Below are 27,244 nucleotides of genomic sequence, written 5' to 3'. Positions count from 1 at the left end.
AGATCAAAATAGTTAAAAAGCCAAACAAATACAAAGTTGAAGAGCATTGAGCTAGTTCAAGATACCATACTACTGTTAGACTCCAAACTAAAGTTACCAATAGTTTTAACATTTGAAAAGCTAGGAAATATCATTACTGAAAACATTACACTAAGCAGAGAAATGGAATTGCCTTAACATCACTGCGTTGTGCATAGATTATAGCCACGGTCCTCTAAAGGTTAATCAGCTGTAATTGATAACAGTCAAGTATACACCAAAATAATACTGCCATTAAACCTAAGTTTACATTGTTTGAATTTTGAATAATAATTGTATGTTGTATAGATATCCAATTTTAAATACTGGATGATTCACTTTTTTCTAGGTCGTAGGTGAAGACAATGATTTGAGTAGTTTGTCAGAAGAAGAGGAAAGCAAGGAAGATGAAGCAGTGGATAGTTATGTTGAAAATGGAATGATCACAAGTGTCTTTGATGTGGACCCTTATTTAAGTTGTCCAAACAAAGGTTGCAATAATAGCAAACTAATAACTGTCTTGGAGAATACTAAGTATCTAATGCAGTGTAAAAACCGCAAAGGCCAAAATTCAGCATCATGTGCAAATAATTATGTGCGTGCCACAATCTTCTTTGAAAGCGCTGATCTTCAAGGAAAAGTTGCAATATTCCTGCCACAAATTCAAGATCTGTTCAAAAGTAGGGGTATTAAAATGAGTGTTTCTTGTGACCGCCAAGACATCTTGTCACAGTTATTTGAAATTCTACCTGTTTCTGCTAAATGCAAGATTATAAACAATACTGTCCGTTCAACAAGTGTCAAGAGAGATCCTGAAGCATTTAACTGAATTATGTTTGCTCAGTTCCAAAATTTAATGACTGTCTTTACTATGCAGGAGCCTGTAATTCAGTGATTGTCGTTTGTTTATGTGTTACATATTTGTTTTTCTTTCATTTTTTTTTAACAAATAATATATAATATATGTGCCGAAAAATGTGTTGTGTGGGTCATCATCGACTGCAAAATTGAAAATGTCTAGAAGGTAGGATTGTCAAATATCAAATAAAAAGTCAAATGAGCATATTTTAAATATCAGATTCCTGTTTCCTTAAAAAAAATGAGTTTGGTGGGTCATGAAGGTAAAAAAAAATCTAACTTTATAACTTCCTAGAAAAAGGTGTTGTCTCGTATCAAATTAATGGTCACCAAGTTTACAATACAAATAGCATACTTCCAATCTCGATAATGTAGGCGGATAGGGTAATCATGTGCGAGAAATGTCATGTTCGGTACATGTATGCTTGTCACATATCAAATGAAAGGTCATAAAGATAGTATTACTAATACAAAACTTTTAAGGGAAAATATACTGGTTAGTTTTAGTATAATATTTCAATGATTCAGAAATTGGTTTTACTTATATTGAGTGATTGTCGTTTGTTTGTTTGTTTGGTGATTGCTTACATATTTGTCTTACGTTTACTTGGTTTTTTTTTCACAAAAATTAGGCCGTAAGTTTTTTCTCGTTTGAATTGTGTTACATTTGTCATGTTGGGCAATTAATTGCCGACTATGCGGTATTGGCTTTGATAATTGTAATAGGCCATACGGTGACCTATAATTGATAATTTCCTTGTCATGTTTGTCTCTTGTGGAGAGTTGTCTCATTGGCAATCATACCGCATCTTCTTTTATATAACCTGTCAGACGTTGCATTTAATCAATATGTACAGTTTTTTTTTCAGAATTGTATATTGTTAAGTAATGTTTAAAAAAAATTGTATGCAAGTTTTGGATACTTTATCCTCATCACGCATAGCATATTAAACAAACATAGCATACATTAACCAGAATTTATTATGTGTAGCAAATATCGATATTTTGTCTAGCTTATGTTTGAAAGATAAACCCTCATTAATTATTTTTAATTCAACATTATGTATTTTATTCCAGACACAGAATGGGTTCCCATTTAGTATGCCATCTAAAGATTCCAAAGAAACCATGTCAAATACTAAGGTTGTTGATTCTATCTTAATCAAATGAATTCGACACAAAAAAACACAACTTATTTTTTAAACTTAATTGACTAAACAGAAACATTACACTTTGAGCAAATTGAGCTAAACGGGTTATTGGCATTTAAGAACGGACTACTGGTGCAAAGTGACAATGTCGTTAAAAGGAAAATAGATATGACACTCTTCTGTCATTTATTTTCAAGCATAACAAAATATCTTAATTGATATCATTCAATTGAAATTCAAACATAGTTTAAGCATCATCAATCAAATAAACTAAATATGATAGCACAATACAAAGAAGCTTTGCATCAGAACACTTAGTTGAATCTTTTGAATTTATATTTGCCTGTCTTACAGCGATAGCTGCCGTGAAAGTATCTTTATATCGTAAAGTAAGTTTTACAAGTCCACACGGTATAATATATGAAACCATTCAAAACAAAAATCAACAGTCTTTGTAATATTTGGAAAACTGTTTTTTATTTTCATGCTGAAAAAATTGAACAATTTCTACATTATTATTTCAGGGAACTAAGGAGGCACAAAGCATCGTAATCATGGACTGGAATAATAAACTTTTTATAACAGTGCCATTCAATGACGAAGAAGTTAAATACTGTAAAAAAAAACATGCGCTGTAATAAACATGGAACAGAGAAGTGGTCGGAGATGTAAAAACTTAGAAGAATCGTTTACACTGGACGATAAAGACATTCAGCAATGCCATTCCAATTTTAAAGTGTTTTCTTTGAAGGCGAAAATAGTAAATCATAACATTGATTTGGGAATGAACAATTAAGAAAATATTGTAAATGCTGCACTTCCAAATTACCTGGACAATTAGTTCTCAGCAATTTGTACCTTTTACTAACTCTCTTATGTTTTTTAGATCATGGACATGATTTTCTTTGAAAAGAAATACCAATTACCTCAATTGGTCAATAACATGCAAGCTATTATATTCATACATATTCATAGGGAACTGGTCTTTTCTTTAAATAATTGCGGTTAACAGATCGGCAAACGAAAGTCCCGTATAGTTGTTGAAGATCAAATACTGAAGTATTTCCCATTATACATGTAGTTCTTCTTGGTTGATTAAATAATAATGGTCTCCGAGACACTCTAACTGATGTTCACCATAGCGAGGAAGGTCGACAAAACAACTCGGAAAGTTCGACGGTTCAAACAGAATACTTCAAAAATTTTGTTGTCTGGAAATCAGTCACGAATGTTATCATGTATCAATTGGGCACATTGCACGGCTCTTTTCTCGAGATGAATGTCACGGTGGTTACGTTTGAAGGTGTCAGATTGGTCTGTTGAGTTAAGAAATTCGGCACACAATGGTCCAAATGAGGAAGTTCGGTTAAGTACTCGGCCTCTATTGCCATAAGAAAAGGGTCAAGTAAATGATTCATGGTGGCATAAGACAAGTCACGTTTCTGAAGGGATTTGCTGAGCTGATTAATTAACCAAACAGGTTGGATAAAAAGTAGAGCATGAACAAGAACTTGTATGTTGTCATACTGTTGTGAAGAGAATTCGCCACGATGTCGGTGTCACTCTGGTCGCCTAACATGTTAACTATGGAAACGCAAAACGGCGGAGATTGTCTAAAGCATTTCCCATAGAAAACCATCGGACTTTGTGAATGTCAAGCGGATTTATTTAACAACGGATCATCTATAATTAGTTGCCATGATCGTAGTTCAACAAGGTTTGTATGTGAACGTTTGTAATACGAATACAGTGCTAACAATGCTTTCTAAAAATTTAATGTCCGGAATTTCTTTTGCCGTGTCGACACAGGCTTATGCTAGGCGATGAGCTACGCAATGAACCTCTACTAAGTGTGGAGAAGTGTCTTTTAAAAGTTGAGATACACCTCCGTACTTTCCTATCGTAACCGACGCACCGTCAGACCCCATGCCGAATATTTTAGACAAGTCTACACCAAATGACTTTAAATAGGCAATTATATGTGCAGTAATTGACACGATGGTACCATAAGACAAGTTCAAAAGTTTTGTATAATTTATTAAGTACAAAATTAAAGGTTTTTGCATAGCCAGATCAATTGACTCGTCGATCATTATTCTTACGTTGAGACTTAACGTCAGACATCACCTCTTGCTCTATATTATCGGAATTTAAAAGTTCTCTTGGTATAATTTAGAAGTGATCACTGCACCATTCTTCACCTTCTTTTCTATTTTTATACCCCACGCAACGAAGTTTTGATTGGGTATAATGTTTTTTGACCCGTCCGTCCGTCAGTCCTGTTTCTTGTCATCGCAACTCCTCTCAAACCACACAACAGAATTTCATGAAACCTTTTCAGATGAAAAGGACATACTATGTAGTTGTGCATATCGACAGGAAATTGAGATTCAATTTTTTTATAAGAGTTACGCCCCTTTGAACTTATTTGCTTAATGTACTACTACAACAGTTTGTCATCGCAACTCCTCTGAAACTACACAACAGAATTTCACGAAACCTTTTTAGATAATAAGGACATACTATGTAGATGTGCATATCGACAGGAAATTACGATTAAATTTTTCTTCTAGGAGTTACCCCCCTTTGAACTTATTTACTTTATTGTACTACTGCAACAGTTTGTCATCGCAACTCCTCTGAAACTACACAACAGAATTTTTTTATTTAATTTGGTAAAGTAGTATCCAAACTTCATAACTATAGTGCTAACTATTCTATACACAGTTGCTCTTTTCTGAAAAACACCATAGAAAATATGATAATTTCGCAAAAATCCCAAATTCAGAAAAGTTGAAAATATGCATTTTTTGGCAAAATTTTTCAAAAAATTTACAAATTTGATTTACATGCAATCTTAACTAAAATGATACTTAAACCAAGTTGTATCAATGTTACATATGAAAATTAATGAAAAATGCTTGATTCTATTCCTAATTAGGCTCTGAATTGTAGTGATTTAGCTGATTTTTGAAAGATTTTACTATGCCTCACAACCAAAAAATAGAGTGTCCGTTGCCATGGCAACCACTCGTTTTTCCCACTCATATTAATTTTTTGAGCAGTATTCAGTTACTACTACTTCTAGGCCATTTATAGATAAAATCTGAAACCCTCATAAATCACATGTATATGGCACCCTGCCTGGTTCTTACAAAGAGCTGTACTTAACATGGTGCATCGCCAACCATAATTCCCACTGGTTATAGAACTCGTAACAAGCACACAGTTGTTCCATGTCTAGAATACAACGAAGTGTCAGGTCATCGTTGACCCTCTGACATTAGTCCTCTTAAATTTTAATCCGTATTTAGAATAAGAAGCCTGAAGATATCATATTACTAGTATAAGTATGATTAAAAGGACACTATGATATTTGTATACCAGAGACTAAATGCTTTGAGGTACACAACTATATCTTATCGTATGGCCTAAATCAAGAATCAATAGCCAACACTGTATACTAATTATGCTATAAAGGTTCTAAAACAATTTGAATTAGATACACAACAGCTTGATTCATGCTCAAAACTACAAACAAAAGCAAAAATCATAAAAAGCAACTAACGACAACCATAATGAATAACAAATCAATTTGAAAGATATCCGGCATATGATCGACTGTTTACGTTAGACACGCGTTTCGTCTACATAAGACTCGTCGGTGACGCTCGAAACAAGTAAAACTTCGAAGAATATTTAAAATACGGCTTAGGTAATATATACGCCTGAGGTAGAACATTTATTGTATTTGAAATATCTACGAAGAATTAAAAATTTGTCATCTGAATGAATAGATATCCCCATATATTAAAGTATTTATAGCATGTCAACATACAGGCTCTTGACGTGGCCCTAGCACATACACTATGCTTCCTCTATAATACTGACCAAATTTGTATCATCAATAAGTTTACCGTATGTGATGGTTAAAACGGTAGGAAATTTAAAAGGTGGAAATATCTCACGTTCAAGTACATGAGGAAAATATCAGATTTGACAAATTTGTGCGTACTTTTTGTTGCAAAACTAAAATGTGCATTGATCAATTAAGAAAGAAGTATTTTTCAATAGTTATTCATAATCTCTGCCTTTTGTAAGTGCAAATTGACTAAGAATAATAAGATATTGGTTTTCTGCCAAGACTAAAAAAACGTTGACATCTCAGCTTTTATGGTCCTTTGACTTGGCGTCCGTCGTCCGTCGTCGTCCGTCGTCCGTCGTCGTCGTCGTCGTCCGTCGTCGTTAACTTTTACAAAAATCTTCTCCTCTGAAACTACTGGGCCAAATCAAACCAAACTTGGCCACAATCATCATTGGGGTATCTAGTTTAAAAAATGTGTGGCGTGACCCGGTCAACCAACCAAGATGGCCGCCACGGCTAAAAATAGAACATAGGGGTAAAATGCAGTTTTTGGCTTATAACTCAAAAACCAAAGCATTTAGAGCAAATCTGGCATGGGGTAAAAATGTTTATCAGGTCAAGATCTATCTGCCCTGAAATTTTCAGATGAATCGGTCAATCGGTTGTTGGGTTGCTGCCCCTGAATTGGTAATTTTGAGGAAATTTTGCTGTTTTTGGTTATTATCTTGAATATTATTATAGATAGAGATAAACTGTAAACAGCAATAATGTTCATCAAAGTAAGATCTACAAATAAGTCAACATGACCAAAATGGTCAGTTGACCCGTTTAGGAGTTATTGCCCTTTATAGTCAATTTTTAACCATTTTTCGTTAATTAAAGTAATCTTTTACAAAAATCTTCTCCTCTGAAACTACTGGGCCAAATTAATCCAAACTTGGCCACAATCATCTTTGGGGTATATAGTTTAAAAAATGTGTGGCGTGACCTGGTCAACCAACCAAGATGGCCGCCACGGCTAAAAATAGAACAAAGGGGTAAAATGCAGTTTTTGGCTTATAACTCAAAAACCAAAGCATTTTGAGGAAATCTGACGGGATAAAAATGTTTATCAGGTCAAGATCTATCTGCCCTGAAATTTTCAGATGAATCAGTCAATCGGTTGTTGGGTTGCTGCCCCTGAATTGGTAATTTTGAGGAAATTTTGCTGTTTTTGGTTATTATCTTGAATATTATTATAGATAGAGATAAACTGTAAACAGCAATAATGTTCATCAAAGTAAGATCTACAAATAAGTCAACATGACCAAAATGGTCAGTTGACCCGTTTAGGAGTTATTGCCCTTTATAGTCAATTTTAACCATTTTTCATAAATTAAATTAATCTTTTACAAAAATCTTCTCCTCTGAAACTACTGGGCCAAATTAATCCAAACTTGGCCACAATCATCTTTGGGGTATCTAGTTTAAAAAATGTGTGGCGTGACCTGGTCAACCAACCAAGATGGCCGCCACCGCTAAAAATAGAACATAGGGGTAAAATGCAGTTTTTGGCTTATAACTCAAAAACCAAAGCATTTTGAGGAAATCTGACATGGGATAAAAATGTTTATCAGGTCAAGATCTATCTGCCCTGAAATTTTCAGATGAATCGGTCAATCGGTTGTTGGGTTGCTGCCCCTGAATTGGTAATTTTGAGGAAATTTTGCTGTTTTTGGTTATTATCTTGAATATTATTATAGATAGAGATAAATTGTAAACAGCAATAATGTTCAGCAAAGTAAGATCTACAAATAAGTCAACATGACCAAAATGGTCAGTTGACCCCTTTAGGAGTTATTGCCCTTTATAGTCAATCTTTAACCATTTTTCATAAATCTAAGTAATCTTTTACAAAATCTCCACTGAAACTACTAGGCCACAATCATCTTTGGGGTATCTAGTTTGAAAAATGTGTCCGATGACCTGGCCATTCAACCAAGATGGCCGCCACGGCTAAAAATAGAACATAGGGGTAAAATGCAGTTTTTGGCTTATAACTATGAATTCAAAGCATCTAGAGCAAATCTGACAAGAAGTTAAATTGTTAATCAAGTCAATATCTATCTGCCCTAAATTTTTTAGATGAATTGGACAACTGGTTGTTGGGTTGCTGCCCTCCAATTGGTAATTTTTAAAGAAATTTTGCCGTTTTTGGTTATCTTGAATACTATTATAGATAGCGATAAACTGTAAACAGCAATAATGTTCAGCAAAGTAAGATCTACAAATAAGTCAACATGACCTAAATGGTCAATTGACCCCTTAAGGAGTTATTGCCCTTTATAGTCAATTTTTAACAATTTTCATTAATTTGGTAAATATATGTAAATTTTTACCAAATATAGTTCTCTGTTACTAATGGGCAAAGTTCATTATAGATATAATTGTAAGAAGCAAAATCGTTCAGTAAAGTAAGAACTTCAAACACATCACCATCACCAAAATACAATTTTGTCATGAAACCATTTGTGTCCTTTGTTTAATATGCACATAGACCAAGGTGAGCGACACAGGCTCTTTAGAGCCTCTAGTTTTAATACTTTGTGCAATATTTGAACCAAAAAAAAATGCCTTCATGGTTATTCATACTCTTTTTCAAAGCGTTTAGGTCCGTTTACTTGAGGGAAGCTAACAGAGAAAACGATTTCGGAAATTTGATTGAAAAGGGGGAGTGTGTAAAAGTGTATAAAATCCAGAATAATACAGTGATAACAATATTTATTAAACGAGTAATGAACTTTTGAATAATACGAGCATCATTAATTTGGGTTCCTAGACGAAAATATCTAAGAAAAAATGAAGAAAAATATGAAAATTGGCACCATTTTAAAAAAAATTCCAAAAATGTTACAAATGTTTCTCACGCAAAAATTACTTCTTTTATTTTTGAAAAGTATTTTTTATACATTGACATGTTAAACGTACATAGTTTTTGCATTGTGACAACAAAAAATAAAGCTACATGTTAATTGTTTACGCTTCAACACTGTTGGTCATTTTTATACGACCGCAAAAATTTGAATTTTTTGGTCGTATATTGCTATCACGTTGGCGTCGTCGTCTGCGTCGTCGTCGTCGTCCGAATACTTTTAGTTTTCGCACTCTAACTTTAGTAAAAGTGAATAGAAATCAATGAAATTTTAAGACAAGGTTTATGACCACAAAAGGAAGGTTGGGATTGATTTTGGGAGTTTTGGTCCCAACATTTTAGGAATTAGGGGCCAAAAAGGGCCCAAATAAGCATTTTCTTGGTTTTCGCACTATAACTTTAGTTTAAGTGAATAGAAATCTATGAAATTTTGACACAAGGTTTATGACCACAAAAGGAAGGTTGGGATTGATTTTGGGAGTTTTGGTTCCAACAGTTTAGGAAATTAAGGGCCAAAAAAGGGCCCAAATAAGCATTATTCTTGGTTTTCGCACAATAACTTTAGTATAAGTAAATAGAAATCAATGAAATTTTAACACAAGGTTTATGACCACAAAAGGAAGGTTGGGATTGATTTTTGGAGTTGAGGTCACAACAGTTTATGAATTAGAGGCCAAAAAGGGGCCCAAATAAGCATTATTTTTGGTTTTTGCACCATAACTTTAGTATAAGTTAATAGAAATCTATGAAATTTAAACACAAGGTTTATGACCATAAAAGGAAGGTTGGTTTGATTTTGGGAGTTTTGGTCCTAACAGTTTAGGAATAAGGGGCCCAAAGGGTCCAAAATTGAACTTTGTGTGATTTCATCAAAAATTGAATAATTGGGGTTCTTTGATATGCCGAATCTAACTATGTATGTAGATTCTTAATTTTTGGTCCCGTTTTCAAATTGGTCTACATTAAGGTCCTAAGGGTCCAAAATTAAACTTAGTTTGATTTTAACAAAAATTGAATCCTTGGGGTTCTTTGATATGCTGAATTTAAAAATGTACTTAGATTTTTAATTATTGTCCTAGTTTTCAAGTTGGTCCAAATGGGGGTCCAAAATTAAACTTTGTTTGATTTCATCAAAAATTGAATAAATGGGTTCTTTGATATGCCAAATCTAACTGTGTATGTAGATTCTTAATTTTTGGTCCAGTTTTCAAATTGGTCTACATTAAGGTCCAAAGGGTCCAAAATTAAACTAAGTTTGATTTTAACAAAAATTAAATTATTGGGCTTATTTGATATGCTTTATCTAAATATGTACTTTGATTTTTGATTATGGGCCCAGTTTTCAAGTTGGTCCAAATCAGGATTCCATATCAAGTATTGTGCAATAGCAAGAAATTTTCAATTGCACAGTATTGCACAATAGCAAGAAATATCTAATTGCACAATATTGTGCAATAGCAATTAATTTTCAATTGGAGTTATCTTTCTTTGTATAGAATAGTAGTTGATAATATATGCACCCCAAGGGTGACTGGGGTATAGAAATATGGTCACTTGGTCTTCTCCCGACCGGCAGTAAAACGCTTGCTGAAGTGGGGCGTCCGTTTGGCTGTGCGGGATGTATCAAGTTTGCAGTCACGTCCGTCAGAAGGGGACGTTAAATCCGATGCCTCGTGTAAAGAGAGTGCCACGCTCTTTGCACGTTAAGAACCCTTGCAACAACTCTTTGAGGGGTCCGTAGGTGGCCTGTTGTTAGGCAAAATTCCTGTCCCTATCCAATATACCCTCATTTTCCAGTGGCAGTCCAAATTTCCCCGACCATCATCCTAGATGGCCTCTATTACAACAACCTACCTATTGTATTTATTGTGAACTTGTTCTCGTCCTGAATATGCATGAAATATTTGCCACTGGACGTTAAGCAACCAACAATCAATCAATCAATTGATAATATATGTTGGAAATTTGCCAGACATGACTATGATGTCATTTTCTATTTTTATTTGCCAATAACTTTATGTAAATAACTTCATTGGAAATTTACCAATATAAAATGTTGCTGATGAAGCTTTTTTCCTTATCTTATCTAAAATGTTTTTAGATAATGTATGTTGGACATTTGCCAGACATGACTATGATGTCATTTTCTATTTTTATTTGCCAATAACTTTATGTAAATAACTTCATTGGAAATTTGCCAATATAAAATGTTGCTGATGAAGTTTTTTTTATTGTTTTATACAATAAACAATGTATATTCACTTTTACTACCAACCAATCTTTACCATTCAGTGATAACAAGCACTTTATTTTACATTTTAATATTCTATGATGTATTTAAAAGAGTAGTTATTGTTGCAAACTCCATTAGAAATTTGAATTGATATCAGTTTTGGAAAAAGGGAAACGGGGATGTGAAAAAAAAGGGGGGGGGGGTTTAAATTTTTCTCATTTCAGATTTCATAAATAAAAAGAAAATTTCTTCAAACATTTTTTTGAGAGGATTAATATTCAACAGCATAGTGAATTGCTCAAAGGCAAAAAATAACTTTTAAGTTCATTAGACCACATTCATTCGGTGTCAGAAACCTATGCTGTGTCAACTATTTAATTTTAGATTTAAACAGTTTGAAGAAGAAATCTTTAATTGATTTGTAAAATCTTGACATTTGTTTTGTGTAAAAAAAAACCCATGTAATGTCAAAAATTTGATCACAATCCAAATTCAGAGCGGTATCACGCTTGAATGTTTTGTCCATACTTGCCCCAACTGTTCAGGGTTCGACCTCTGCGGTCGTATAAAGCTGCGCCCTGCGGAGCACCTGGTTTACAAGATGACCTACTCGGTTGTTTCGTTTTTTAAAACACTGAGGTCCTCGATCAAGTAAGGACAACTATAGCAAGCCATAATAAAGGTTGTAGTCTGTGTCATTAAGCAAAAACAATTACAGTTTTCCCATGTTTTGTTCGTGTACAGAAAATTTAAATCACATAACCTGCCCTACCCCCATCCCAAACAAGAAAAAAAAATATTTTTCGTGTTTTAACGCCACTTTTAAGTACAGTATTTAGGTTATTTTGGTTGTTTGCTTGGTTGCCGATCTTCTCTGCCGTTTTCTTCGGATTTAGTGTCTTGCATTTCCGATTTACCTCTGGTAATAAACTTAATTCATGCTTATGTGAAAACAAATTTTTTTCAATGTGAAAATAATAACAAAGGGAGACGTGATTAAATAACATCATAAATATACATTTTGTATCAAGATTGTGTACTATCATTTGTACTATTCTTTGTTAGCCATGGCGTTGTCATTTTATGTTTCACTTGATGATTTTGACTGTTCTTGTGATAAAGGAGTAGGTCCGGTAAGGACCGATTTTGGCCTCAAATTTCAGGTTCATCTGACGAAAGATTTTGACCACTTTTTAAATTCTTAAGTGTCCATTTCATTTGATTCAATTAGTTTATGTGAACGATTTTAACTAATTTAGTCATTAAAAACGATCCAATTCAAGCTCAAATATGAAAAATCTACCAAATATGCCGAAAAATTTCACTTTTCAGGTGGTTTTTGTCAAAAATGAAAGTGGCCGCATCCGTGTTCATCCTCAACCTTTCTATATGTTATGTATTATCATAAAATACAACTTATATTTCAATATTTTGGATGAACACGAATGCGGCCACTTTCGTTTTACACGGAAACCGTCTAAAATTTAACTAAAATGCTAGAATTGTGAAGATTTCACTAATTTAGCATAACTTAATGGTGCTAGTACCCAATATATGTTCATTGTTTTGTAAAAAAACAGCACATATTTATATAGCAGAAGCATTTTACTATCCAATGAATAACTAAAAGTTTACATTTTAATAATTTTGTAAAACTGCTATATTTTGGGGCCAAAAAAAGGTCTTACTGGACCTACTCCTTTAGTCCCTCTTTTTTGGTACTTGTCACCAATTTCTGTTTGTTTCATCTGATTTTTCCAATCTTCAGCTGAATTTTACTAAAATTATAGGGCATGACGTACTTTAAACGTTATTTTTTTATATAAAAAACAGATAAACAATCATAAACACTTAAAGAGCTCAGAGATTTATGTCGGGATCCACCGCCTCATTGATAATGCTATGACCCCGCTGCCCTTCCGTGAAAAGTAAAAATCACAAAACAAATCTGAATTCCGAGGAAAATTTAAATTGAAAGTATATAATCAAATGGCATCACCAAAAAAAACCAAACACAATAAACGAATGGATAACAACTGTTATGTTCCTGATTTGGTACAAGCATTTTTTATGTCGAAAATGGTAGATTAAAACTGGTTTTATATCTAGCTAAACCGCTCACTTGTTTAACATTTGTATCCTATTCCATTATTTTGACAACGATGTGTGAACAAAACAAACAGACATAATAGGTTAAAATTAAGGAAACAACAGTCAACATTGTGTTTCATTAATTTTCATTGACTCTTACATTCCTCTCCGTCATTACGGTTTTCCCTTAAACTATCCATCTCCTCATTCTAATATTCTGAAAAATTCAAGTGGCACATATTCGAAGGAAGATAGGCTTGGAAGACAATGATGACATACAATTATTTACTTTTGTTTATTTTTTTTTATTATAACGATATGTTCATGATCGTCATGGTGGTTAGGCAAACCTGAAAAGTAGAAAATAAAATATAAGCTATATGTAGGAGGGAATACAGTTTTCATACTTTATAATCATGCAATGAATTTTCATAAAGAATAAGGTTTTGTAGTAAAGTGCTTGACTATGTTCTAGTATTGCATATGGTTAAAATAAAGTCGGATAGAGATGGATAGAGATCCACAGATTGCCCTTAATGTCTTTCCCTTTTTAAACTTAGGCGCATTTTGTTGATGAACACGTGTTCAGAAACAAAAAATTATCGAGGAAAGTAAACTAACGTTTCTCGCATTATTTCCGAATCCCATTTTAAGGGTAAAATGACGGATGTTTAATAATTTTGTTTATTTAAAAATATATATATTTATTCCTAAATATTTCGTGTACACAAATTACCATCGTCGTCCATGCCTATTGAAGTCTAATGTAACGTATAACAGAAGGTTCGAACATAATTCCACTTAGAAATTTGTTTCAAAAATATATCCGCACAATGTTAGAAGCGTCTAACAGTTCTTTACCTCTTTTGAACATTAATTAATAAGATACCCACACAAAAGATGTTTATTTTCTAAAACAGACATTATAGCCTAACAAATTGTATATTATCTTTTTTGTATGTGTTTTTTGATAAAATTACAGTCTTATACTACAAACCATGAAAAAAACTGTCAAAAGTAAAAACTTTATTTATTGTCTTTATTTTCCAGTTTACCGAATTTAATTTTGTATTATCGATGATATCAACATCTTTCAATTGAAGAACGCATTTAAGATTATGTTTCCAGATATTACAAATATCTTCTGGCGCTTTATGCGTTTTGTTATATTTAATTGAAATCTTAATTTTCCATTGAGTCCATTTAGTATATATGATTATTACGTTCAGAAAATAGTTATTTTGACGTATTCCTATAGTTTTACCTAACAACATGTCATTTTGAATGATGAAATTATTCATTCCTATATTTGATTTGATAAGAATTTCTTCGAGCTGTTTAAAACTATTTGTGATGTTCTACAATTGAAAAAATGCTGCAAGGTTTCTATGTTGTTGTCATTTTGACAAATATGGCATTTTCTATTTGAGATCTTCATATTTTTGTAATCATCTTCAGTATATAAGATATTGTATAAAAAAGAAGATGTGGTATGATTGCCAATGAGACAACTATCCACAAATGACCAAAATGACACAGACATTAACAACTATAGGTCACCGTACGACCTTCAACAATGAGCAAAGCCCATACCGCACAGTCAGCTATAAAAGGCCCCGATAAGACAATGTAAAACAATTCAAACGAGAAAACTAACGGCATATATTTCCATGAATTTTCTCGACTTTATTTTTAAATTTCAACTGTTCCTATCCCAACAACATGTGTTCTCAAAGTAAATTGATTCCAAATATTTGTTTTTCCCACTTAATTTGGCATTTTGGAGATTCATCTATATTTAATAGCGTACGAATATTTTTGAGTTTATAATGTCAAGGTCATCTGATATTGTTAATTTCATTTTAATTTGCTAATTTTGAATTTTGCAAAATTTCGAAATCTACCGAATTGTTTGTGTAATTTTAGAAAATTCGGAAATACAATTTCTCCGATCAATGAGCTTTCTATCAATTTCGATATAGCTAATAAATTCCGTAATTTCTTAATCCCAAATGTTCTTGACAGTTATGAGATCTCTTTTCAAAAATGGAGGGTATAGAAATGGTTAATTTTTTAATAGAAGAGAAGAATTTCCAAATATTCACACATTTTAAATACCACAGTTATCTGTAGATAAAACAAAGGTTTTATTCAGCTATGTATATCCTACCTCGATTCACATATAAATTGTCGTTTTTCAGTAGTGCAGATCGATTTCGGGCCGTCAAACCATTGATAACCATGACCCAAATTGGTAAGATAACTACAACTTCCCAAAATAAGATAATTCGGTTCTGATTTAAACCAGTTCGCAAAATTGTTAGAATTTGTTGTATTTCCAGATTGCCATTCATGAGTGCCGCCAACTTTTATCTCTAATCCAATCCATGGAAAATAATTATCCGTTATATCTGCAACAAATAGTTGAAAATAAGTATATGTTTACCTATTTTGAAAAGTTTAGTAATATATATATATATATATATATATATATATATATATATATATATATATATATATATATATATATATATATATACGTTTAGCATTACTTTGTTAATTGTAACTTTCATTTTAGTAGTGATGAGTATTAAATGTTTTTTAATTTTTTTTAAAGGATATGTTAGAGTACATTCAATTTAGATGTATAACCTCTGTCAATATTATGTTTGACGCATCTACCTTGTACAAAGTTTAGTTATTTTCAATTTCAACTTTATGATGGATTGACAGAACTTGTTTTAAGTAAAGAAATGGGTAAAGCAGATATTGTTCAGTGGTTATCGTTTGTTGGTGTGGTTCATAAGTGTTTCTCATTTCTTTTCATATAGGAGACAGTTGGTGTGAATGATTTTACACTAGAGATATATACTTCAGATGCAGGTGCTGCTAGAATCACATATAACTAACTAGACGGTTTACAATTTATAATTTTAATTCATCGATTTTGTCGTTGAATATTTTCACAAGAAGTTGGAAAAGAAGTGAACTACTTTTTGTCCAATTGTGTAATTGAAATTTTGAAAAAATGACATATTTCTAATTTAAAGATCAATATGGATGACAACAAAATACAATTGCTAACCAACTGCTGGAACAACTTCTGGAATAGTTGAATCAATGAATGTGTCTTCTTCTTTGTCATTTATTTCCAACAGTTGACCACACATAGAAATACAAGTTTCCTGAAAATAGTAATTGAACAGTTACTCACGATCAAAACAAAGCGTAATATAACCATAAGTAAATAAACTTCAATGATTTTTTATATAAAAAAAAAAAAAAAACGAATTTACACATCTAACAATTAAACATGTAAAACACTTATATTTTGAATTAATATTTATGTCACAATTGTAAATGTAAATCTATGAAATGTCCCGGTTGTATTAAATAAAAATGTATATAACTATTCACCTTTGCCTCGTCATAATTCTTGCGAGTGTGAACAAATATGTATGTGGAATCCCTGAATGAACGCAAATAAGCTTCGCTGATATCATTGGGAGCACCTACATATAAATAATAGAGACATATCAAATTGATAGTTAATAAAACTGGTGTGACGTTCATCATTTAAGATATCAAAATATATATACAGCTGAAGGACGCCTCCTGGTGTGGGAATTTCTCGCTACATTGAAGACCTGTTAGTGACCTCACTTCTGCTGTTATCTGTTCTATGGTCGTATTGTTGTCTCTTTGACACATTCCCTATTTCCATTCTCAATTTTATGTATATTTACCCACTTATTTCTTAAAATACAATATTGTGTTTTGATTTGACTTCCTTTCAAGAATAGCTAAATTTGTTAAGAATAAAACCTGTTTTACCATGTTCTGTGTTCATATTTGATATCAATGTTAAGATGACAATATAATTGGAAAACAGAAAATATATAAACCATCTTTACGCAAGATTTTCAGTTATACATAACGTTAAAAAACTTTAAACTGGATTTTGATTGCACACCATGCTTGATGCAATACTTGTTATTTTTATATTAGCCAGTGAAATATAAGCCTTTTTGAATGCGTATATTGATCCGACAAAACCAGATGATCTGAAGAATTCCTTAAAAAAGATAGCAGAACGGAGCGTTTTTATGTCCTTTTCAAACACAGATTCTGTACCGGATCTGTATTGTAAGCCGATACTGAAAAACAGACTCTAAAGTAAAGATCAAGCAAAGTATTAAAAAAACATAAGTATTACATATAGCACTTATCGGACTCCATGCGCCGGACGCCAAACAAGTGATACTGACATTCCCTATAATGGAATAACCAGCGGAGCAGCTCAATAGTCTCGTGTCTCCAGCATATCGTTCCCCTGTAGTTACAGTCATGTTCCAGTGATCACAGGTTGTTCTTGGTAATGGCTCGGGACATTCAACTACAGATATAACAAGAGCCTGAATCGCTCACCTGGTAAACAATGCCTTCGGCCATGTTTTTTGACGAAATAGAAAATAAAACACAAACTTTATTTTATACACCCTACTGATCATTCAAATGAAGTTTGGTTGAATTTGGTTGAGTAGTTTTAGAGGAGAAGATTTTTTAATGTTAGCAAATATGATGAACAAATTGTGAAAAATTGTCATTAAAGGACAATAACCCCTTAAGGGGTCAATTGACAATTTTGGTCATATTAACTTATTTGTAGATCTTACTTTGCTGATAATTTTTGCTGTTTATAGTTTATCTTTATAATAATATTCAAGATAATGACCAAAAACTGCAAAATTTCCTTAAAATTACCAATTAAGTGGCAGCAACCCAACAATGGGTTGTTTGATTCATCTGAAAATTTCAGGGCTGATAGATCTTGACCTAATGAACATTTCTTACCCCATGTCAGATTTGCTTTAAATGCTTTAGTTTTTGAGATATAAGCCAAAAACCGCATTTGACCCCTATGTTCTATTTTAAGTAACGGTGGCCATTTTGGTTGGTTGGCCAGGTCACCGGACACAATTTTCAAACTAGATACCCAAATGATGCTTGTGGCCAAGTGTAGTTCAATTTGGCTCAGGAGTTTCAGAGAAGATTTTTGTAAAAGATAACTAAGATTTATGAAAAATGGTTAAAAATTGACTATAAAGGGCAATAACTCCTAAAGGGGTCAACTGACCATTTCAGTCATGTTGACTTATTTTTAGGTCTTACTTTGCTGAACATTTTTGCTGTTTACAGTTTATCTCTACCTATAATAATATTCATGATAATAACCAAAAACAGCAAAATTTCCAATTCAGGGGCAGCAACCCAACAACGGGTTGTCCGATTCATCTGGAAATTTCAGGGCAGATAAATCTTGACCTGATAATCATTTTCTCTAAATGCTTCGGTTTTTGAGTTATAAGCCAAAAACTGCATTAGACCCCTATGTTCTATTTTTAGCAATGTCGACCATGTTTGTTGATAGATCAAAACTTCGGATACAATTTATAAACTAGATACCCTAAGGAACATTCAATTAAAGTTTGAAAGTATTTGGCCTAATAGTTTCAGAGGAGAAGATTCTTGAAATAGTTTACGACGACAGACGACGACGGACGCCAAATGATGGCATAAGCTCACTTGGCCCTTCGGGCCATGTGAGCTAAAAAGTAAAATTACCAAAATAGTCCAAAGAAAATTCAAAACAGAGAAAATTAAAAGCTCTAACAAATCAAACGAACGGATAACAACTTCAGAAAATCGTGGGTTAATCCTGATTTCATTAAAAGCTTAACCTGTTACTTGTATGATCGTATTACAAAAACAGTATCTTGAGAGAGGTGTGTGAACAAAACACACAGATATTATAGGTAAGAATGTCAAAAATATAGGTACAGCTGTAACCATTGTGCTATAATCTTGATCAATTAATTTAATCCACCGTGCAAAGCTCTAGGAATTATAATGGTTTCTCGGGTTATACTGAATGTAATTTTGAAAGGGAGATATGCTATTATCTCTATATATAAACCCAATTTAAATCATTATATAACATGTACAAAATGTTTTCAAATCAGTTAACAAAGTAGATCTTTGCTATACTTTCATATAGTATAAAAAAATCTGTTTTCTATAATTATTTTTTAGAGAAAACACAGTAATGACGTTTATATTTTGACCTTTGAAAAAATTGTGGTGCATATGAACTTTCAATTCTAGGATAAGATTTTTTCAAAACTTCATAGTAAAAGTGGTACAGTTTTAGCCGTAAAAGGAGTTCCTATGGGAAATTGCATTGTCAATAGTTACAGAAATGCAACCTATAGTTCTGATATTTTTACAACGTTTGATAAGCAATGCAAATATGCGATTACTTACCTAAAGTTGGTCTTTTGTGACACCTTTTTCTTTTCACTGAAATTATTTTTATGTTAATCAATTATAAAGTAACTGAAGCTTATTTACAAAATTTCCACTTGAAGATGACTATAAAATTCTACCATGGTAATTCTTTTTTTTTTCATAAACGCAAGTTAAAATACATTTGACAATGTACACTTATTCAGGATTGTGAAATTTATAATCAGAATGTACATGTTGTGTTGCAAACATTTCTGTCTATTCTTGAAATAAGTGACTATGATACAAAAGTACAAGTATGGTCTGTTATCGCAAAGAATAATTGTTCATTTTGTCTGGGAAAACTACATTAAACAAATATAGTGTGTTTCTTTTTAATGCTATTCATTCAAATGTAATATCACATCTCGTTGACTCTAAAACATCGTCGGGTAGATTATTTAAAAAATATTGGATAAGTATAGAAATACACTATGTACGTTTTTTACTCCAGGCATGAAAAGTTGAGATAGATTTGAAGCGGCAATTAATTGAATAATTTTTCCATTTACCTTAACGGTATAAATAAAATTTCTTATTCTGATAATTACTAAATATTAATAATTCGTGTCTCAAATTTTATTTAATAATTTCACATGTTTTATCTTTAACATTTTTTTTAATACAGTGTTTTTCGTCGTAATGGCGATTTAATTGCAAGTGTGTTACGTAAAGTTAACTGCAAATAATTCTTGAAGTGTTTTCAATTGAATAGAAAAAGATTTAAAAAAAACTTACTTTCAATGGCTGGCACAAGTAATAATCCCAAAAGAACTGTAATGGGGAGAATTAATGACATCATTGTTCAGGCTTTTACTGATTCAATTCAGAACATTAACAAGTTGTACGAACTACCAACTAATTACAGTATATATAGTCATATAATTTATTACGTATTGATTGTTTTTTCTTTCTAATTTTATAGCAATCGCATTATAACCAATCAGAAAATTACATGTTACACATGTCGTCAACAAACCTTTGAAACCTTACTTGTTGATGAGCTTAAAACGATTTAACAATTTTGTTTAATCTTTATTCAAGTGAAACACTACTCTTTTTAACAACGCAACATATGTTTGCACATCAAGAGTAGACAAAGTAGAATTAAAAGTTGTGCGACAGCTTAACACGTAACTGAAAATATAGGAAAGAAACACAATTATAATTAAATCTTAAAATGAGAATGGAAATTTAAAATCAAACAGTTAAGAGTCGTCATATAAAAGAAAGAACTATGGTGTGATTGTCAATGAATCATTAAACTATTCAGTGTATTTTACTTTCGACTTCGCATACTGCAAATACAGTGAAAGCTGGCTAAACTGCACCTCTTCAGGACTTAAGATTTTGTTGAGTTTAGGCCGATGTTCGGTTTTATCAGGTTCACAAAACATACAATTTGATATGATAGTGCTTTAGTACATGTTTGGTTTATACAGGATTTCGGTATATGCATGATTCTGTTTAGCCAGGTTTCACTGTATTTATTGACTAAATGGTATTTCACACCAATACAGTGCAATTACATGACGGTCAGATTGTAATGGTGTCGGATGCTGGAGAGCAAAGAGAGAACAAACTTTATTCAGTAAGAAACCATACAATCTTAGTCAATTTATTTTGAAGTCGAGAGCACTTGCCAAATGCGGGATTCGCACTCAAAACCTAAGAGTTGACAAGTATTGCCAACAAAAATATAACGTATATTTGACACCAAAATAAAACGTGTTCATTTATAACATATGTTAGAGCATCTGTAGGATATGTTCACTACCATTTCTTTCTATGTGTTTCTTCATTATAAAACGCAAACAGTACATCGGTAGAAAAAGAACGCATGGCAATGCAATGATTTTCATTGCATATTGCTATTTTTGATCAAATAGTATTTTTTTTGTTTTCATTAACTTATGTGAGAACATTATGTCGATTTCGTTGTGTTAAAATTGAAACAAACATATAAGGGTGATTCTTTTCAGTAGTTTGAAAAATGTCTAATGACTAATTTGCAGTAAAATATGCAATTTCAACCGTTTGAAGAAACTGACTTAGGTTGAAATTAATTTCCTCTAGTTGTCTGCCCATAAACCGTTAATTGTAGTCTCGCGCTTCATGGATGGGAGTGAACCATTCAGCACGAGAGGGCCGACTCGATAAGACGTGTTTCCCACTTAAGATTTTGTTTATGTGAATGTATTTGATGTTAAAGTTAATGTTTTGATTACAGTATTATTTATAAATAACTGAGTCTATTTTGTCGATCTGATATGATGTATCATAATGTGCAATTATATTCAGTACATTGCACTGTCGTGTGTGTATTCAGTTTGAACTTTATTTGGTTTTATTAGTTATATGTGAAAAGAGTTGGGTAGTCTATGGGCGTTAGTAATTGTAGAAGACATTGCTTTCTGTCTAAAGTCAGACTCAGGTGTCTAGTTAATTGTGTTTCACTGTAAGAACTGATCTGTGTATGTTTATTCTACATTCATTAGAGGTATAGGGGACTGTTGATGTCTCACAAAAATATATTCAACACTTGCATTGTTGCGCATGCTCAAAATCAGAAACTTCTGGCCTTTGTCAGTACATTTGTATTGTCTTTTTTGTTAAATTTTGTCTCATTTTTATGTTTTAAGTTATAAATTTAAAAAATATAACTTTAATTGTAGTAATATTCGAATTAGCTCTCGCCAACATGTAGCATTTCTGTGCTAATGCGGCGTAAAGCAAACAACTATCAATCAATTATCTAAAAAAAACGGACATATCTTAATTCAACCAATTGCAATGATTTCCTTAACACAAATTTATAAATTAAGATTAGTTGAAGTAAATATAATTATGGACCAATCAAAGTAAATATTTCTCTTTAATGAGTCAGCACGAGGTTGTTTTTTTTAACATAAACATTGTTAAGGGCTTCTTGTTAACCATAAACCTGGAACAATAATTGAAAAACAAGTAATCTTTGTGGAAAATTTTGTAGCAACAATCTCGGCATAAAAGTCTGTGCATTTTTTCCAAAATATTAGTTTTATTTACCATATAATCCCCTTTTTAATAACAAAATAGATTGAAACCATAAATATTTATGCCTTGCATGTAGTTTCCCTTAGTATATGTACAAAATGGCTCATTTATATTATTCATTATCTTTACTGGTTTGCAAATTGTAAGCCTGGTTCCTTTGATAACTATGGATATACTATTGCAGTTTTTCTTAATTTCTTAATTCACATAGCTACAGAAGGGACCATAAACCTAAGGAAGAGGTAACGCGGCAATTTACTCTCATTGTCACCAAATGTGATCTTAGAATTTTCGAGTAACCAGACGCACAGAAACCTATCAATTCTAACTCAGGACCAGAGTTACTTTGAATTAGGATGGTTATCTGCTATATGGTTGGGTTGTTGTCTCTTTGACACATACCCCACTTCCATTCTCAATTTTATTAGCTAAGTAAGTTTTTTTCTGCCATAATTTGATTTTTTTTCATACTTTACTCGATTCTTACAAAGACTAACACTTAATGATTTAATTAATAAATCTTCAAACATATTACACACTCTTGTCGCATCTGTTTGATAACATTATGCATGACGTGTAACATCATGGTTATTTGTATCCTTAATGAGAAAATCAATAGATAAGAACTTAAATATCTGTTGTCAGAAGTGTCTACATAATCCCTGATAAGAACTTAAATATCTGTTGTCAGAAGTGTCTACATAATCCCCGATCAGAACTTAAATATCTGTAGTCAGAAGTGTCTACATAATCCCTGATAAGAACTTAAATATCTGTTGTCAGAAGTGTCTACATAATCCCTGATAAGAACTTAAATATCTGTAGTCAGAAGTGTACATAATCCCTGATAAGAACTTAAATATCTGTTGTCAGAAGTGTCTACATAATCCCTGATCAGAACTTAAATATCTGTTGTCAGAAGTGTCTACATAATCCCTGATAAGAACTTAAATATCTGTTGTCAGAAGTGTCTACATAATCCCTGATCAGAACTTAAATATCTGTTGTCAGAAGTGTCTACATAATCCCTGATCAGAACTTAAATATATGTTGTCAGAAGTGTCTACATAATCCCTGATAAGAACTTAAATATCTGTTGTCAGAAGTGTCTTCATAATCCCTGATAAGAACTTAAATATCTGTTGTCAGAAGTGTCTACATAATCCCTGATAAGAACTTAAATATCTGTTGTCAGAAGTGTCTACATAATCCCTGATAAAACTTAAATATCTGTTGTCAGAAGTGTCTACATAATTCCTGAAAATACAAATTCACTATAATATATATATATATATATATATAATAGTTGAATAACTCACCAATATGTTCTTGAATTTTATTTTATTTAACTACATAATAATTTCATTCATCAAATATTGCTTGTATGTATGTATGTACGAAGATCCCTCCGTGAACGGAGCACCCCTCGATTGCTGCGAGGGTACAGTGGAATCCTTGTACACTCCCTATCAGGATGAATGGAGATGTGTCACTAAATTATATACAACCCACCACCAGGACAATCCCCAACCCAACACAGAGGGAGTGTTAGGAAACACAGGGAAGTCTTCTCTTGACGTACCCTGTTACAATCCTTTGACTACCCAGGGTATAATCAGCTGATTAAATTAATGACATACATTTTGTTTACCAAACTCTATATTAACAATATTAAAAAAAATATATTTATTGATTATGTTTCTTTTAATTGAAAGTAACAATGGACTTATTGTCTTATGTCCATTAATATTGGTATCTACTCTCTAGTTGTATTTATTAACAAAAAATGTATAGACGTCTATGTTTTTTGTTTTCTGCTCAGATACATAGTACAACTTATATATTGAAAAACTAATAATTGTAATAAAAAAAATATAGAGTTATACTTGTTGTCTTTGATTTTGTATTCAAATATCATGTGTTGTAATTTTATTGAAAAATCTAAATTACCCATTTTTAGGAGGTCATATATTTGTTGCCAAAATCTTGTCAAATAAGAACAATTGAATAAATAATGAGCATATTCTTCTTCTATGTTACAAAAATTACACAAACTGTTATTAACTATTTTCCATTGTAATAAATGCTTTTTTGTTGGTACAATTAACTGTAGTAGTTTCGATATGTATATTTTTAATTTATTTTCAGTTATGTATTTGAAAATCATATCATGAATTTATATTTCTAGCTTCTTGCAATGGTAGAATTTTGAGCCACCTGTTTATCCCTACTGAAGTTTCCTTTCAACTATTCACTAGAGAGTCATATAACATTTCATTTGAAAAAAATGTAGTCTCAAAATAACAATCTTTCCATGTAATCTTATTTCTCTGGACATTTACTTTACTTTTGACAAAATTTTCTTGTTTAACTATGTCAATCAATTGTGTGGAATGGATTGTTTCAATTTATGAAATTCAGCAACCCAGTTTACTTTACACTTTAATTTGTTTAAAATATAATTTTCTGATAGTGACATAGTGTCATCTAGAATGTCATTCAAGTATAATATATCACTTTTAATCCAGTTTTCAAAGATAATCGGTTTATTATGAAATGCAATACATTTATTTCCCAAAATTTTTCTCTTATATCAGCATGTCACTGCTTGTTTTGTTTGCCCACCCCTAGTCAAAATCCGGGACTTTATTACTTCTCTATAAAATTCTGGAACATATTTAAAATATTCTGAATGTTTTATATCATTGAAATTCATATTAGATATAACTTAAATATTATAAGACACTTTTAGATATTTAAAAGATGTAAGATTCCAGTTGGCAAATTTACCATTAACTAGTCTATATACCCATGATGCTTTGAGCGATATAAAATAACTTTTAAAATCGACCATTTGTAAACCTCCTTCAAGTTTTTCATAAGGAAGTGTTATCAGGTTTCTTTTTACTTTGTCTGGCTTCCCATCCCAAATATGTTTAAAGCTTCTTGTTTCTATTTCTTCAAGATAATTTTCAGGAGTTAAGCAAACACTTCCCAAGAATGTAAATAACGGCAAAATCAATGCTTTAATAATTAGTATTTTCTCTAAAATTGAAATATTCCTTTTTTTTCCCATGTCTTGAACAATTTCATCATTTCTCTATTTTACAATCCAAATTCAATTTTTTGCATTCATCTTAATCATGTTAAAAAAATACCCCTAATGCTATAATATGTTTATCTCCTCAATAAATCCCCGCAATTTTAACTCTACATGCTTTCAATTTCCCGATCCATAATTCTTCTGTTTTATTTTTATTTACCAATTGTCCTGAAAATGAGCCAAAAATTTCTATTATATTCATTGCAGATATTACATCGTTTTTATTTTTACAAAATAATGTTGTGTCATCTGCTAGTTGTGAAATTTTAATGCTGTGACTTTTCTCGTCTAACTTAGTAATGATTCATTTTACTTCACTGCTATTCCTCAACTTAAGAGCTATAATTTCAACAGCCAAAACAAACATTAATGCTGATAAATAAAGCCTTGTCGGATTCCCCGTGAATTTTTGAAATTTTCTGATACTCACCCATTGTTCGTAACACATGTTTGAACATCTGTATACATAGTTTTAACCCACCTAATGAATGATTCATTACACCCAAAATGTTTCAAAGTTCCAAGCATAAAATCCTATTTTAAAGAATCAAATGATTTTGTAAAATCCACAAAAAACAATTGCTCCCTCTGTTTTTGTATGTTTTTTAGTAGTCTTTAACATCTTAGATTTGTCTCAGATTAAACCCAATGAATTTATTTTTAACATGTTTTGATCCTCATTTATAATTTTTGGAAGTACCTATTTTAAACGTTGCGCTGATCCTCATTTATAATTTTTGAAAGTACCTTTTTTAAACGTTGCGCAAGAACATATGACAAAAATTAAAAGTCTATATTAAGAAGTGATATTTGACGATAATTTCCAAAAGTAATGGATTCCCCTTCCCCTTTTTAAATATCAAAGTTAATATACTAGTACGTTTTGAATATAAAAGACTGTTTCTATCGTATCCTGTATTTAAGACATTGACCAGTAGTGATTTAAGTTTATTCCTAAAAAAATCTATAAAATTCTACAGGAAGTCAATCAAGATCTGGATATTTATTTAATTTCATTTTAAAGATACCATGTGTGCATTCCTCCACTGTAATTTTCCCATCGCATATTAGTTCGTCATTTTCAGCAACTGTATTTTCTAATTTTGTATCGCTGATATATTCTTCTGTTAAATCTTTATTTAAACTTTTAGCTCACCTGGCCCAAAGGGCCAAGTGAGCTTTTCTCATCACTTGGCGTCCGTCGTCCGTCGTCGTCGTCCGTCGTTAGCTTTTACAAAAATCTTCTCCTCTGAAACTACTGGACCAAATTTAACCAAACTTGGCCACAATCATCATTGGGGTATCTAGTTTAAAAAATGTGTCCGGTGACCCGGTCAACCAACCAAGATGGCCACCAGGGCTAAAAATAGAACATAGGGGTAAAATGCGGTTTTTGGCTTTTAACTCAAAAACCAAAGCATTTACAGCAAATCTGACATGAAGTAAAATTGATTATCAGGTCCAAATCTATCTGCCCTGAAATTTTCAGATGAATCGGACAACCTGTTGTTGGGTTGCTGCCCCTGAATTGGTAATTTCAAGGAATTTTTCTGTTTTTGGTTATTATCTTGAATATTATTATAGATAGAGATAAACTGTAAACAGCAAAAATGTTCAGCAAAGTCAGATTTAC

At 31.9% G+C, this 27,244-nt stretch overlaps 1 protein-coding gene and 1 long non-coding RNA gene across 2 annotated transcripts in view; both read right to left on the bottom strand.

The window, feature by feature from the left end:
- Positions 1-7,042: 7,042 nt before the first annotated feature.
- LOC143051943 (uncharacterized) overlaps positions 7,043-27,244 on the bottom strand; it is a 216,958-nt gene continuing 196,756 nt past the window's right edge. The window contains exon 2 of the long non-coding RNA XR_012970959.1: positions 7,043-7,379. This is a non-coding gene — a long non-coding RNA (uncharacterized LOC143051943). The remainder of the gene's footprint in view (positions 7,380-27,244) is intronic.
- LOC143051981 (uncharacterized) lies at positions 15,294-20,313 on the bottom strand. Its single transcript, XM_076224953.1, has 6 exons — positions 20,211-20,313; positions 19,452-19,487; positions 17,344-17,523; positions 16,545-16,639; positions 16,213-16,312; positions 15,294-15,538 (listed from the first exon to the last, which is right to left on the bottom strand). Exons 1-6 carry the CDS (start codon positions 20,272-20,274, stop codon positions 15,294-15,296), a joined length of 720 nt encoding a protein of 239 aa, XP_076081068.1. The 5' UTR covers positions 20,275-20,313.

Source organism: Mytilus galloprovincialis, chromosome 11 (assembly GCF_965363235.1).
Source record: "Mytilus galloprovincialis chromosome 11, xbMytGall1.hap1.1, whole genome shotgun sequence".
Taxonomy (NCBI): Eukaryota; Metazoa; Mollusca; class Bivalvia; order Mytilida; family Mytilidae; genus Mytilus; species Mytilus galloprovincialis.
Note: the sequence above shows the minus strand (reverse complement) of the source record. Positions and strands in the feature narration are given on the sequence as shown.